Source organism: Malaclemys terrapin, chromosome 11 (genome assembly GCF_027887155.1).
Source record: "Malaclemys terrapin pileata isolate rMalTer1 chromosome 11, rMalTer1.hap1, whole genome shotgun sequence".
Classification (NCBI taxonomy): Eukaryota; Metazoa; Chordata; order Testudines; family Emydidae; genus Malaclemys; species Malaclemys terrapin.
In genome coordinates this window covers 24,281,600-24,297,448 of record NC_071515.1, presented here as the reverse complement: position 1 = coordinate 24,297,448, position 15,849 = coordinate 24,281,600, and the positions used below count along the sequence as shown (strand labels likewise).

Genomic DNA, 15,849 nt, shown 5'->3' with positions numbered 1-15,849 from the left:
TTTCTCCTAGAGAAGTAAGGCTCACTAGTCTACAAGTCCCTGTACCATCCCTAAAGTCTTTTTTAAAGACAAGTATTGCCATTTGCTAGCGTCTAGTCCCCTGGAATAGCAGCTGATCTTCATAAAAGATGGCATATTTTTATTAGCAGCTCAGCCATTTCATTATTAAGTTTCTTCAGATATCCTCCATCTTCAGAAATCCTGGTGATTTGTTACTCTTTAATTTATCAATTATTTCCAGCTTTTCCTCATTTGACATCTTATTTTATGACTGTGTCTCATATCTATTATCTGAATAGAATAATTCCAAGGTAGTATCTCCCCAACATCCTCTGTGGTGAAGACTAATGCAAAGAAATAGTTTAGCTCCTCTGCAACATTCTTGTCCTCCTTACTTACCACCTGGCAGTACATAAGACCAAAAGAAAAGAAAAAGACGATAGAGCTTACTTTAACTGGCTCATGCTGCATCACAGGTGCTTGCATAGCTATGGCACTCTGGGCATAAACTTGATGATATGCTGCTTGAACTCCATGATCAGAATATGGCTGTCAAAAAAACAAACATTTTTTATAAAAAGATTTTTAAGAGTACAAAAGCATGTTCTATATTTGTTTGTTTTTGTAAACTCTCTTATGATTTAAACTGCTAAAAACTGTGGACTAAGGTAACCTGAGTACTGAGCATTAATCAGTGATTTTTTTAAATTTATTTTTTTCCCCATTGCAGAATAGATTTTGGTAAATCATTTAATATCAGGTTTCAGAGTGGTAGCCATGTTAGTCTGTATCAGCAAAAAGAACGAGGAGTATCTGTGGCACCTTAGAGACTAACAAATTTATTTGAGCAGATGCTATCATGGGCTAAAGCCCACTTCATCAGATGCATGCAGTGGAAAATACAGTAGGAAGATAGATAGACATACAGAGAACATGAAAAAATGGGGGTTGCCATACCAACTCTAATGAGACTAATCGATTAAGGTGGGATAGTATCAGCAGGAGAAAAAAAAAACTTTTGTAGTGATAATCAGGATGGCCCATTTCAAACAATTGACAAGAAGGTGTCAGTAACAGTAGCGGGAAAATTAGCATGGGGAAATAGTTTTTAGTTTGTGTAATGACTCATCCACTCCCAGTCTTTATTCAAGCCTAATTTAATGGTGTCCATTTTGCAAATTAATTCCAGTTCTGCAGTTTCTCATTGGAGTCTGTTTTTGAAGTTTTTTTGTTGAATAATTGCGGGTCTGGTGCTGGCTAAAGAGGCGAATGGGATTGTAAACTAAGAAAGCGTTTTTTTGTTTCCGGTTCTTCCTGCGTTTGGAGAAGCAGGACCATGCACATTCCTTGTAAATAAACAAGATTGCACCAAAGAAAATATCAGATCCCATCATCAATTTCAACCCCCAACTGGAACATCCTCAGGGCCCTAAACTTTGACTAGCTGCTTGGGTCTGAAAGGGGCAACAATCCGTAAGTTTGCTTTGCGTGCTCCCTAGCTGCAGGCCTTCCCTCCAGTGGGGCCCTCTGATACCTAAACACAATCAAGCTGCTGAGGTTTTCAGGCTCAGGAGTGGCAGAATCAGGGAAGTATCAAAGGGGTAGCCGTGTTAGTCTGGATCTGTAAAAGCAGCAGAGAGTCCTGTGGCACCTTATAGACTAAAAGACGTATTGGAGCATGAGCTTTCGTGGGTGAATACCCACTTCTTCGGATGCATGTCAGAATCAGGAAACGCTTCCTCAGCTGCTTTTGTAACTGATGACCTGGAAATGGAATGCTCTCGAAATCTGCTATCCCGTTAGTTATTTCTCGTGATTGTTTCCATCACTGCACTGTTCCTGTCTGTGAGTAAGTGTGCACTAACGCTGGGTGAATGAGTGGGTAATTTAAAAAAAAAAACAAACTTCCCTCATCTCCATATTTTAAGTAGAAAATTGACATAGTACTCAGTTTATTTTTTCAAACTAAGACTTCAGTGCTTCCTAATTTTAAAGAAAGTGGAGTATTTATCAAACTTTTGGATAGTAGAATTTTATTCCTTCCGTCTCTCAGAAGATGGGAGCTAGATCATAACTTGTCATAACTGTGTGCTAGATTCAGGGTGCTTCTCTAGAATTGTTCACAGAAAACATGCTTCCTTCCAAATGAGTGCTACGTTTGTGAAGTCTGGAGTGGACAAGCTGTTCATTTTATATTGTAAGTCATTTTAACTCCTATGTAAGTGATAAATATTATTATTATAGTCTACACGTGTTCACACATTCTGGTTCTGTTCCTATTGATTACACATAATTTGACAGGAGAAAATAGCTTATGTCTCTCTAGTTGGATTAACGTATTGTAGCCATGTCAGTCCCAGGGTGAGGTAATATCTTTTACTGGACCTACTTCTGTTGGTGAGAGAGAGCTTTCAAGCTACCCAGAGCTCTTCTTCAGAGGCCTTGGCTACACTTGCCCACAGCGCTGTACCTCACTCCCCGTCCACACTGGCAAGGAACGTACAGCGCTGTGTCTCCCTGGCTACACCCTACCTCCCCAAGAGGAATAAGAGATGCAGTGTAGGGGCTACAACTCCCGGTTGTCAGTGTGAACGAGGAGTTAACTTGCTGCGCTGTGATAATCCCCTTATCAAGTGGCCACTCTTTTCATTGTTGTGATCAGCTCCAGGAACGCAGAAGTGCCGTTTCAAAGCTCCGTACCAGAGAGAAAAAGCAACAATTTTGCTGTTTGCTTTGAGTGAGTGAATGAGAAGCAGGGGGGTCGGAACTTGCAAGGCAGCATGCTGACACACTCTCAGCACCCCAAAACCCACTCTCTCCCCGTCACACTCCACCCCCCCCTTTTGAAAAGCACGTTGCAGCCACATGAATGCTGGGATAGCTGCCCATAATGCACCACTCCCAATGCAGGTACAAATGCTGCAAATGTGGCCATGCCAGTGCGCTGTCAGCTGTCAGTCTGCAGCGCTTTCCCTACTCAGCTGTACGAAGGTGGGTTTAACTCACAGCGCTCTACAGCTGCAAGTGTAGCCATACCCTGAGTGTCACTGCTAAATACAAGGTGGAACAGATTATTTAGCATAAGTAAATAACATATTTCAAGGGACCATTCAAGGTGAAGTGGCCTGTTAACACCCTTCCAGTCATAGGAAGGAAAGGAGGGGAGACAAATGGGGGAGGGGGAAAAGAGCAGTGTTAGTGGTTTACAGATTGTTGTAATAAGCCATAAATCCAGTGTCTCTCCTTCAGTCAATGAGTTTTAGTGTCTAGCAAAGTTATAAGCTCCCAGGCTCGTCTTTTGAAAGTGTTATGGGGGTTTCCTTTGACAATAAGTACCGATTGGTCAGCTATAGAGTGAGCGTTTTGTGAAAAGTATTCACCCAGAGGTGATGTGGCGTTTTGGTCTTTTATCATTTTCCTATGTGAGTTCACTGGAGAGTGTAGTGATTGTCTGGTTTCACCCATATAGTTGCTATATTGGGGCATTTAGTGTACTGGATGAGGTACACCACATGTTGTGATAGGTATGCGTAGGACCTACGGATCTTGAAAGTTTTTTTGTGGAGGGTGTTGATCATTATAGCAGCAGAGATATGTTTGCAGGTTTTGCATCTGTTGTTCTGGCAGGGTCTGAGTTGGTGTCTCCTGGTCTGTGGAGAGCTTGCTTCTAATGATGAGGCTGGAGAGGTTGGGGGATTGTTTGAAGGCCAGAAGACAGAGTTCAGGAAAGATGTCTTTCAGGATGTGGTCCCCATCAAGTATGGGTTGTAGATACCCCGTGTGGGTTCTAGTGTGGGTTGGTAGGTGACAGCTGGGGGTGTGCATTTGGAGGGGTTTTTATTTCTGAATTGTAACAGGTTCTGTCAGGGTATTTGGGTGACCCATTCCAACAACACATCTTTACAACAATCTACAAACACCGACACCCACCCCCACCCCCCGCTGCTTATACCCCCATGATTATTTTCCTCCCTATGACTGGAGAGGTGTTAACAAACCACTTCACCTTGAATAGTCCCTTGAAATATGTGTTAACTACTTATGCTAAACTCTCTGTTCCACCTTGTATTTAACAGTGACACTCTGATTAATTTCCAAGATCTGAAGAAGAACTCTGTGTAAACTTGAAAGGGTGTGTCTCTCTCACCAACAGAAAGAGGTCCAATAAAAGATATTACCTCAACCACCTTGTCTGTCTAGTTGGATGAACAACTTTTTTCAGTCTTCCGCCTCCCTCCCCTCTTTCGTGTGTGTCTTTGTGTGTGTGTGTGTGTGAACTATGATGTTTGATTCAGTTGAACTTAAGCTTAAGAAGCAACAAGTGCTATAGCTTGATATGCTGTAGTAATCCTTTTATAGTTATAATAAACTATCATGAAATGCCAAGGAAAAACATAAAAGGTTAAGATTCTATCAAAAATATTTAACATCCAGAATATTCTTCTGTAACTTTAAGGTGAAATTAACCATTATTAACTACACCTTTACCCCAATATAACGCGACCTGATATAACTCGAATTCTGATATGACGCGGTAAAGCAGCACTCCGGGGGGGCGGGGCTGCGCACTCTGGCGGATCAAACCAAGTTCGATATAATGCGGTTTCACCTATAACTCAGTAAGATTTTTTGCCTCCTGAGGACAGCATTATATCAAGGTGGAGGTGTACTAATATGGGCTTTCTTTTCTAAACGACACTAAAGTTTTTAGGGGCCTGATCCAAAACCTATTGAAGTCAATGGATATACTGAGACAGGCCCAACAAAGAAAGTAACAGAATGCCACTAGCTGTCACCTACAGCCCCCAACTAAAACCTCTCCAGCACATCATCAAGGATCTACAACCTATCCTGAAGGACGATCCCTCACTCTCTCAGATCTTGGGAGACAGGCCAGTCCTCGCCTACAGACAGCCCCACAACCTGAAGCAAATACTCACCAGCAACCACACACCACACAACAAAAACACTAACCCAGGAACCAAACCCTGCTACAAACCCCGGTGCCAACTCTGTCCACATATCTATTCAAGGGACACCATCATAGGATCTAACCACATCAGCCACACCATCCAGGGCTTGTTCACTTGCACATCTACCAATGTGATATATGCCATCATGTGCCAGCAATGTCCCTCTGCCACGTACATCGGCCAAACTGGACAGTCTCTATGCAAAAGAATAAATGGACACAAATCAGACAATTATAACATTCAAAAACCAGTCAACCTCCCTGGTCACTCAATTATAGACCTAAAAGTCGCAATTATTCAACAACAAAACTTCAAAAACAGACTCCAACGAGAAACTGCAGAACTGGAATTAATTTGCAAAATGAACACCATTAAATTAGGCTTGAATAAAGACTAGGAGTGGATGAGTCATTACACAAACTAAAAAATATTTCCCCATGCTTATTTTCCCACTACTGTTACTGACACCTTCTTGTCAACTGTTTGAAATGGGCCATCCTGATTATCACTACAAAAGTTTTTTTTTCTCCTGCTGCTAACAGCCCACCTTAATCGATTAGTCTCATTAGAGTTGGTATGGCAACCCCCATTTTTTCATGTTCTGTGTGTGTGTGTGTGTGTGTGTGTGTTGTGTGTATATATATCACACATACATACACTCTTCCTACTGTATTTTTCACTGCATGCATCTGATGAAGTGGGCTTTAGCCCACGAAAGCTTATGCTCAAATAACATAAGAACATAAGAAAGGCCGTACCGGGTCAGACCAAAGGTCCATCTAGCCCAGTATCCTGTCTACCTACAGTGGCCAATGCCAGGTGCCCCAGAGGGAGTGAACCTAACAGGCAATGATCAAGTGATCTCTCTCCTGCCATCCATCTCCATCCTCTGACAGACAGAAGCTAGGGACACCATTCTTTACCCGTCCTGGCTAATAGCCATTAATGGACTTAACCACCATGAATTTATCCAGTTCTCTTTTAAACTCTGTTATAGTCCTAGCCTTCACAACCTTTTCAGGTAAGGAGTTCCACAAGTTGACTGTGCGCTGCGTGAAGAAGAACTTCCTTTTATTTGTTTTAAACCTGCTGCCTATTAATTTCATTTGATGACCCCTAGTTCTTGTATTATGGGAATAAGTAAATAACTTTTCCTTATCCACTTTCTCCACGTCACTCATGATTTTATATACCTCTATCATATCCCCCCCTTAGTCTCCTCTTTTCCAAGCTGAAGAGTCCTAGCCTCTTTAATCCCACCTCATATAGGACCCGTTCCAAACCCTTAATCATTTTAGTTGCCCTTTTCTGAACCTTTTCTAGTGCCAGTATATCTTTTTTGAGATGAGGAGACCACATCTGTACGCAGTATTCGAGATGAGGGCGTACCATTGATTTATATAAGGGCAATAATATATTCTCAGTCTTATTTTCTATCCCCTTTTTAATGATTCCTAACATCCTGTTTGCTTTTTTGACCGCCTCTGCACACTGCGTGGACATTTTCAGAGAACTATCCACGACTCCAAGATCTTTTTCCTAACTTGTTGTAGCTAAATTAGCCCCCATCATATTGTATGTATAGTTGGGGTTATTTTTTCCAGTGTGCATTACTTTACATTTATCCACATTAAATTTTCTTTGCCATTTTGTTGCCCAATCACTTAGTTTTGTGAGATCTTTTTGAAGTTCTTCACAGTCTGCTTTGGACTTAACTATCTTTAGCAGTTTAGTATCATCTGCAAACTTTGCCACCTAACTGTTTACCCCTTTCTCCAGATCATTTATGAATAAGTTGAATAGGATCGGTCCGAAGACTGACCCTTCGGGAACACCACTAGTTACCCCTCTCCATTCTGAGAATTTACCATTTATTCCTACCCTTTGTTCCCTGTCTTTTAACCAGTTCTCAATCCATGAAAGGACCTTCCCTTTTATCCCATGGCAGCTTAATTTACATAAGAGCCTTTGGTGAGGGACCTTGTCAAAGGCTTTCTGGAAATCTAAGTACACTATGTCCACTGGATCGCCCTTGTCCACATGTTTGTTGACCCCTTCAAAGAATTCTTATAGATTAGTAAGACAGGATTTCCCTTTACAGAAACCATGTTGACTATTGCTCAACAGTTTGTTTTTCTATGTGTCGGACAATTTTATTCTTAACTATTGTTTCGATTAATTTGCCCGGTACAGACGTTAGACTTACCGGTCTGTAATTGCCGGGATCACCTCTAGAGCCCTTTTTAAATAAATTTGTTAGTCTCTAAGGTGCCACAAGTACTCCTCGTTCTTTTCACTTCATATCACACACTTGTTTATCAGTGCCACACAGTGCACACACCTTTCTTCCTAGCCTGTAAGCACATTAAAGAGATTAATTTCTGTACTATGAATCCAATTTACTCATAACTGTAAAGGAATAGTGTATAAATTTATTAGATTAATACTGAAACTCCGTAACCAATATTTTTTGCTTGTTTTAAAAATATTTACTCAGGAAAGATGCAGAATGCATTTTTCTTCAACAGGTGAATTGTGTACATGTAGCTTCCCCTAATATCAATAGACTATGTACCTGTGGATTGAGGGCATGATACAGCCATGTTTTCCTAAATTAATTCTGGTTTTATTTGTAATTCATCGGCCTCCTAAAATTTCTTTGTACATAATTGGTAACCTTCTGATTCATGCACAAGTGGCAGAACATGCAAGGTAAGTATGAAATTAGCCAGCAAAGCAGCAGTGTGTGCAGTTGCATAGGAATGTCAATATATATTTATTTTAGAGAAAAAATGTGCAGGCTTCTGTATATAGTGTTTGTCATTTGCTATAATGTACCTGACTTGGGCCCTCACCCTTCATAGTCCTTCTAGCTGCTTTGGTGATGAAGAATTGTTTTAAGGAAAGAATACTGTACCAACAGATCACAATAATTGTACAGGTCTTTTTCATACCTCCATTTTCACTAAAACATATTGCTATAGCAATATTGCTATATTTTCCTTCCACTTCTTATATATTCAATTACTAACAAATGGTTTTATCATAAATTTTCTAATACTCTCTCTCCTATCTAAAAATTAACAATTAACAAAAAGGAAAAAAAAAAGACGGCAAAAAAGGATTGCTGTTGACTAAGTAGTAAAGATTCATATGCACAAAACAGCAGAAAAGATTTAATTGTTAGAACCTGGAAAACCTTACTATTCTAATCCCCAGAACACTTGTCAAACACCATGTTTCTCCACAGAAAAGTATTCCAGCCAATTTACATTCTTAGAAGCATTCAGATCTGACTATAATCATTCAACAGTCCTAACAAGCAATTCAGTCTGAATTTATTCAATCTGAATTGTTAGCATCAATGTGGAACTAGCAGAAACATTTAACCTAGTCCTCCCACTACTGCCCACAATCCCATGGCAGCCTTTCAAAATATTTCAAAATCCAATGTTTCTGCTAGGAAGCCATGCCAGGAACTCTGAGATAGGTTACCAAGAGGCACTGGGATTGCAATGACTTAAAACAATACTAGTGTGGGCATGGAGAAAAAGTGCAAAGGGTTGTAAACTTCTGCATGGCTGATGTGGTTGCACTGAATTGTTTGTGCTTAAATCGGTTCTGTTTAACTGGTTCAAATAAAAAATATCCACGTTTCTATTGCATATACATAAATATATTGTATATAAAAGTTCCATGAAAGTACCTCTGGAACTGCAGCTTCCATTAGAGAGAAAGGAGGAGGTACACATCCACTGTCCTGTGCAATTTCTAGTGGCTGATAGATAACTTCAGAAGGGTGAAGATAAAAGAATGAGGTTGAAGAGGCAGGAGACTGAAATAAAACAAGATTTAGTACAGGTTACTGAACTGTGCCAGTGGTAAGCAACACTAAACTAAAGACTTAAATAACTGACACTGAAATTTAGGCAACTTAAAAAAATATTTAAAAGTTTTAGATACTACTCTTGGCTTCGAGTCCCTTTGCTATTTTTGTGTTTTACAATCAAATGTTCTTCTTTAAAAATGTCTCTCTCTCCTCTGCTATGTGAAGGGCCGACACAAACAAAAGGGAAAAGTAACCAACTGACCATACAGGGGAAATAATTAAGATGATTTTACATTACGTTCTGTCAAAAGCACTCAGTCAACAAACTGTAAAAAAAAAAAAAAAAAAAAAATTCTCATTCAGTTATAGTAATCTTAGATACTACTGTTAAAAAAAAAAAGTCAAAAGTTTGCAAACAAAAGTCTCAATTTTAAAACTGATGGTGTTGCTTTAACATTTTAATCCCAGGGCAATTTGGTAGAAAAGAAAAAAGAGAAAATACAAAAGTCAGAAAGCAGGAGAGGGTAAGAAAGTTTTCTAAGCACATTAAAAATGAACTGATGTACTTTTAAAAGTAACTAAAATATAAAGTTGGTTAAGATTCCAAATCCATAACTGAAAACATATATAAACTTAAATATATATTTATAAATACATTATAAAAGCAAATTGAAAGGTTTTTTTTAAATCCCTGCAAAAATATGATAGTTTTGTTTTTCCTGCAATAGTTTACAAAAATAAATAAATAACTAATGTAGAAGAGGAGATATTGCTTTGTGTATTTGACATCATAAATTCGTACAATAAAAATACAGAAACCTCAACACCAGTTGTGGCGTTTAAATAGGAAATAAAGCAATTTTCAAGTATTTTGTTTTTAAAACATATTCATTTTTTAGGTCTATCCATGATTCTGTTAATCTTTTATGATATTATGAAGATATTGATAAAGACTTCGTAAGTTAAAATTGTGTTGAGATTTACACTTAAAGCAGGATGAACATTCCTCTGTTCCACACTGTAATGACTAAATTTAGTCCTAAAATTTACCACCACAACTCTTCAGAGAACAAGTTAATTTTATCCCCTCACACATTTAAAAAACAAAAGGAAACCCCCTCCACAAAAAAATGTAATTAACTTAGTTAAGGTTGCATTTCCTAGGAATGCAATTACTACCTTAACAGTAGATTCCACAGCCTAACAACAAATTCACTTTAATTTTTAGCATAGAACCACTCACTATGCACGTATGTATGCAAAACCATAATTCTATCCTCCTACTATCTCATGTAAAATAATACTTCATGTATCTATAAATTAACAATCTTGCTTTGTTTGTCAAGCATTGAGTAAGTCTGTGGGGCTAAACTAAGTGTCCAGTCTTGTAAATCTTTAATTACATGAGTGAAAGTTTTCAGAATTGGAACAAGTTTAACTTTGCACACACAAAAATATATATAAGCACAAACTTCTGTGCCCATACTATACTCCATAAAAGCACAGGTATCCATGCTTACTGATCCTGATGAAGGATCAGGGCATTGAAAAGATTTTTATTTATTATAAAGTTTTTTCAGTTCACCTTTAGCAATATACCATGAATATTTTTTGGGTTTTGTTAACGTGGCGCAATCATAAAACAAATCATTGAACCGGTGTAAAAAAATTCCTCACGCATACCCCCCAAAAAAACTTCAGATAAACTGAAAAAACATATAAAATGTTTTCAGTTTTGCCTAGAAGATCTGTTATTAATCGAGAGAACATTCAAAAATCACGATCCATTACAAAGAGAGTCCTGTTTCATGTTCCCTCAAGATTGTATCACGGGATGGTCAGCTGTTCCAACCTTGCTGGCTTGTCTTGCATGAAACAAGACATGGAAAAGGGGATTTTTGTCTTGCAATTCTTCACAGATGTAAGCAGATCCTTAACAGGGAGTCTGAAATATGCATGCTTTAATGAAAGTGGCATTCTTCAGACTCCATTTGCATTGGTGTATTTGCTTTAGGTTTACCCAACTGATGACTGAGTTTGATATGAATAGCTTTTGTATTAGTAGCTTCCACTACAGTGCACAGTGGAGAGAAGCTCCTTGGGAATATAACTGGTCTTCTCTTCTTTTTCTTATTTGTATATGCCATTGCTGTAGTGCTGTAATATTACTAGGAAAAGCTTCTGGGAGGCTCTGACAGTTTGGAGGATATGTCTGTGTCAACTTATGAATTTCAGCTTTGGCTTGTGAACACCATTTCTATTTATAAGAAGAGGTTACTCACCCTGTGCAATAACTGTGGTTCTTCAAGATGCGTGTCCCTATGTGTACTCCCAGCTAGGTGCGCTTGCGCCCACTGCATCTTTGATCAGAGATTTCGCATAGCAGTGTCCATTAGGCCCACACATGTATGTTACTCAGTCTCGTGCACTGCACCATTTTTATATAGTACCGCATAGGCCGAAATGCCCTCAATTCCTTCTCAAGCTTCATAGCAGACAACTCCAAAGACAAAGGAAAGAAGGGTGGGTAGTGGAGCACCCATAGGAACATGCATCTGGAAGAACCACAGTTCCTGCACAGAGTGAGTAGCCACTTCTTCGAGTAGTGTCCCTATGGGTGCTCCACTCTAGATGGCTACTGAGCAGTTCCCCTTGAGGAAGGGGCTTTGGAGTGAGACCAATACTGAAGAAAGCCCTGAAGCGCCAAATACAGCATTGGAAGCGGAATCATGAGTTAATGCATAATGCTCAGCAAAGATATGTATAGAGGTTCAAGTCGCAGCTTTATGTCTCTCAATAATGGGAACATTTTCCAGAAAGGCTACTGAAATAGAAATGGACCTCGTAGAAAGCGTTTGTATGTTCGAGGGTGCTTGGAGATTGCAAGGTTGGTAGCAACAATGAATGCAGTCAGATATGCACCTAGAGAGTCTTTGTTTATAAATTGTTGACCCTTTTGAGCTATCTCCAATTGAGACAATTTGGGGGACTTTTTAAAGCAATTAGTCCTGTCAAGATAGAAGACCGGGACTCTTCTAACATTGAGTGTGTGTAACAGTGCTTCTTACCCAGCTGAGGTGTAGGGTAAAAATCCAGAAGGTGAAGGTTAATGTGGAATTTTGAAGATGCTTTTGGTAAGAGCTTGGAGTGTGGTCATAATATGACTTTGGCTTTGAAAAATATAGTGAAAGGGGAGTATGCCATAAAGGCCCCTATTTCCTTAACTTGCCGGCTTGACATGATGGCTACCAGAAATGCCATTTTTACTGATAAATACAGGCGCGAACAGGTAGTCAATGGCTTGAACAGTGTCCTCAAGTTAAGGACCAAGTTCGGATTCCAAATCAGAATAGGACATTTGACTTGTGGGAAGAGATTTCTGACTCCCAAGGAATCTCATTGTAGTTGAGTGAGCAAACACGGAATAACTCTCTATTGGAGAGTGGAAAGCTGTGATGGCTGCCAGGTGGACCCTAACAGAGCTCAACAACAAACCTGAGTATTTTAGTTCAGGATGTAGTCCAGTATATCTGACAGCTATGAGGTTGCTGGTGGAATGTACTTTAGGTCACACCAGCAGCAAAATCTTGTCCATTTTTGCGAGTAAGTGTAGTGTGTAGACTGTTTCCTGCTATGTAATAGTACTCTTTTTACTCCACCTGAACAGAGTGTTTCTAAACCCGCAAACCATTGAGTAGCCATGCTTTGAGGTGAAGCACTCTGAGATTGGGGTAAAGGATCTTCCTGTCTTTTTGGGAAAGAAGATACGGAGCAGTCCAGAGACTGATCAGTGAACAAGCGACCAGCTTTATGAGGGTAAGGAAACGTTGTCTGTCTGGACCAGGGTGGAACTATTAGAATACCTCTGGCTTTGTCCTCCTCTATCTTGAGCAGAACTTTGGATATTAGAGGAGTCGGAGGGAATGCATATAGTAGACCTGACAACCACAGAAAGTGAAAGGCATTGCCACAAGGACTGGAGACCCAGGCCAATCTCTGGAGCAGAACTGAGCACCTTTCTTGTTTCTGGCCATGGAGAACAGATCTATCTGAGGGATGCCCTATTGCCAAAATATGTGGTTGAGTACAATGGAATCTATTTCCCACTTGTGGTTTTGAGAAAAGTGTCTGCTGAGGGTATCCGCGGTTACATTCTGATCGCCTGTGAGGTAAACTGCTGTGATGATGATCTTATTGCATATGCACCAATTCCAAAACTTTGACAGCTTCAGCACAGAGGGAGGGGGATCTTGCCCCTCTTTGTCAGTTGATATAGAACATGCATGACATGTTGTCTGGCATGACCTGTATGTATTTGCCCCAATCAATGGTAGAAACTGGAGACAGGCATATCTGACTGCCCTGAGTTCTAGGATGTTGATGTGCAGAAGACATTTTCCATGCTCAACCCCCTAATAAAAGAGCAGGGACAGACAAGGTGCCGGGGGGCTGTTTTAAAAAGGACATGCTCTTGAGGAAAAGGAAGCCATTTCTTCAATGGAAACAAAAGACCCCCCAAAAAAAAGAAAATGGAGGCAGCAGGGACTTTACCTCCCCTTTGAAAAGGATTACGGTCAGGTGTTTTCCATAGGTCTGTAACTCCCTTATGCCTTTTAAGAGGTGTGTGTGGCCATGTCTACACTAGCGAGTTTACAGCGTTACAGCTGTACTGATGCAGCTGCACTGCTGTAAGATCACTCGTGTAGCCGCTTGATGCTGATGGAAGAGAGCTCTCCCATTGACATAATAAAACCACCTCCACAAGCGGTTGAAGCTATGTCGGCGGTGCAACTGTGCTGATGTAGCTTAGTGAAGATGCTACCTACCCTGACAGGAGAAGCTCTCCCACTGGCGTAGGTACTCCACCTCTCCAAGAGGCGGTAGCTATGTTGACAGGAGAAGCCCTTCCATTGACATAACACTGTCTACACGGGAATTCGGTGGTATAACTGGGTTGCTCCTTTTTCCACACCCCTCAGCGATGCAGTTATATCAACCTAAGTTTGTAGTGCAGACCAGGGCTAAGGATGGGCCAAATGGTGACAGAGGCCACTGCTATTAGACTAACCACGGTATGTCTAATTGCCCTATGTTTCAGGAACTTAATGTTCCCTTTGAGTTCAGACTCAAAATCCCTTGGATGGCAAGATTCCCCAAGTAGATTCCCCATCCATATAGACTAGAGAACTACAAGCTGGACAAAGCTCTCTTGTGGTAAAGAAATATTATGTGAATAAACAAACTGGATGTGATATTTTATTAAATTATACTATATCCCTTCCATTATGCCAGGAAATACTGCATAATTGCATTACTGAGATATAACAAACAATATTAACCTGAACAGTGCTGATTAACTGATTTGGGAGATATCATTTCATCAACTGAATTATGGACAAGTGATTTAAAAATTGAAAAAGCATACTATGCATTCAGACAATGAAAACAATGACCAAATGCTTCAATTATAAAATATATTTACCTGTGGAACACTCCATTGCCACTGACCTGAAAGACACTGTGCAGGTGCCTAGGTTCATAAAAATAAGATAGCTTATTATTTCATAATTAAAACATTCTCATATGGAAAACACAGACCTTTCAAATAAGTTTTTTTGAAAATAAAACAGACACTGGCAGGTCTTAATTGCCCTGTGTTTCAGGAACTTAATGTTCCCTTTGAGTTCAGACTCAAAATCTCTTGGATGGCAGGAGTCCAAGTAATTTAGGCACATAAGTCCTATTCACTTGCAATGGGACTCTGATTTGGGCACTTTTGAAAATGGCACGTAGGATCCTAAATCACTTAAGCACATTTTAAAATTAATTTTTAAAAAATAAATAAAATAGATAAAATACAAAGTGTTACTACAATTCAAATGCTATGCATCCGAAGAAGTGAGGTTTTAACTCACGAAAGCTTATGCCCAAATAAATCTGTTAGTCTTTAAGGTGCCACCAGACTCCTTGTTGTTTTTACAATTCAAAAGTATTTTAAAACTTTGCAACAGTCCTACTTTCAAAGATATTTTTATCATGGTCACAACTGATCAATAAAGCCATAATCCAGAAACTTTCCAGAGAACTCTTCTTCCAACTAAGGTCACAAACCTGCAAACAAAATTACTGGTGAGAACCCTTGTGCATGCATAAGTCCCTTTGACATCAGTGACACCGCATGGGTATTAGAATTCACATTGGTGCATCTAGTTGTAGAATCAAGTCCTAAACCCTTAGTGATTTCCAACTTTGTATGATTTGTTAACCATTTTTTTAAGCAAGGATGGGATTGACCCAGCTATCTAGCATTACCATAAAGAAAGGACAAGAGTTCATTCCAGGTAAGCAGGCAGAAAATTAAATCCTAGTGAGGGGTTGTAGGAATGGAATACCGCAGGGTGCTATCTACTGTGACTTGAAATTGTAGGTATTGCACTGGTAAACTTTGAAGGGAGCATTGTTTGGCCAGAGGGACAGATGCTAAGAATTTATGATTTTGAGAGAGTGGTGAAAGCAAAACTAGAGGGTTCGAAAGAATGAGAGGGTTACTCACCTTGTGCAGTAACGGAGGTTCGTTGAGATGTGTATCCCTGTTGGTGCTCCACTTTAGGTGATTGCGCACCCTGTGCCTCTAATGGGAGAATTTCGACAGCAGTAACTGGCTGGGCTGCACATGCGCTCTCCCCATCTTGTGCCTGTCGCAGTAGTTGATTAGCTCTGTGCAGCTGCCCCCCCACTCAGTTCCTTCTCTACTGCAGAGGACTAATTAGAACTCCAAAGTAGAGAGGAGGAGGGAGGGTAGTGGAGCACCCACAAGGACACACATCTCAAAGAACCTCAGTTACTGCACAAGGTGAGTAACCCCCTCTTCTTCTTCCAGTGATGTCCCTGTGGGTGCTCCACTTTATGTGACTGTAGAACAGTGCCCCTCAGGTGGAAAGAGGGGTTTGGATTTAATTCTCAATGGATGATAGGACTGTGTGTCCAAGCCGGGTGTCATGCTGAGACCTGGTCAATGACATAGTGTTGTATCAACGTGTGGGGTGA

At 40.0% G+C, this 15,849-nt stretch overlaps 1 protein-coding gene across 1 annotated transcript in view; it reads right to left on the bottom strand.

The window, feature by feature from the left end:
* Window positions 1–15,849, bottom strand: part of BOLL (boule homolog, RNA binding protein) — a 92,862-nt gene that overhangs the window by 26,280 nt on the left and 50,733 nt on the right. The window contains exons 9-11 of the mRNA XM_054044509.1: window positions 14,285–14,332; window positions 8,680–8,808; window positions 451–549 (exon numbers count right to left, since the gene is read on the bottom strand). Of these exons, the coding sequence (XP_053900484.1) occupies window positions 451–549; window positions 8,680–8,808; window positions 14,285–14,332 (276 nt within the window). The remainder of the gene's footprint in view (window positions 1–450; window positions 550–8,679; window positions 8,809–14,284; window positions 14,333–15,849) is intronic.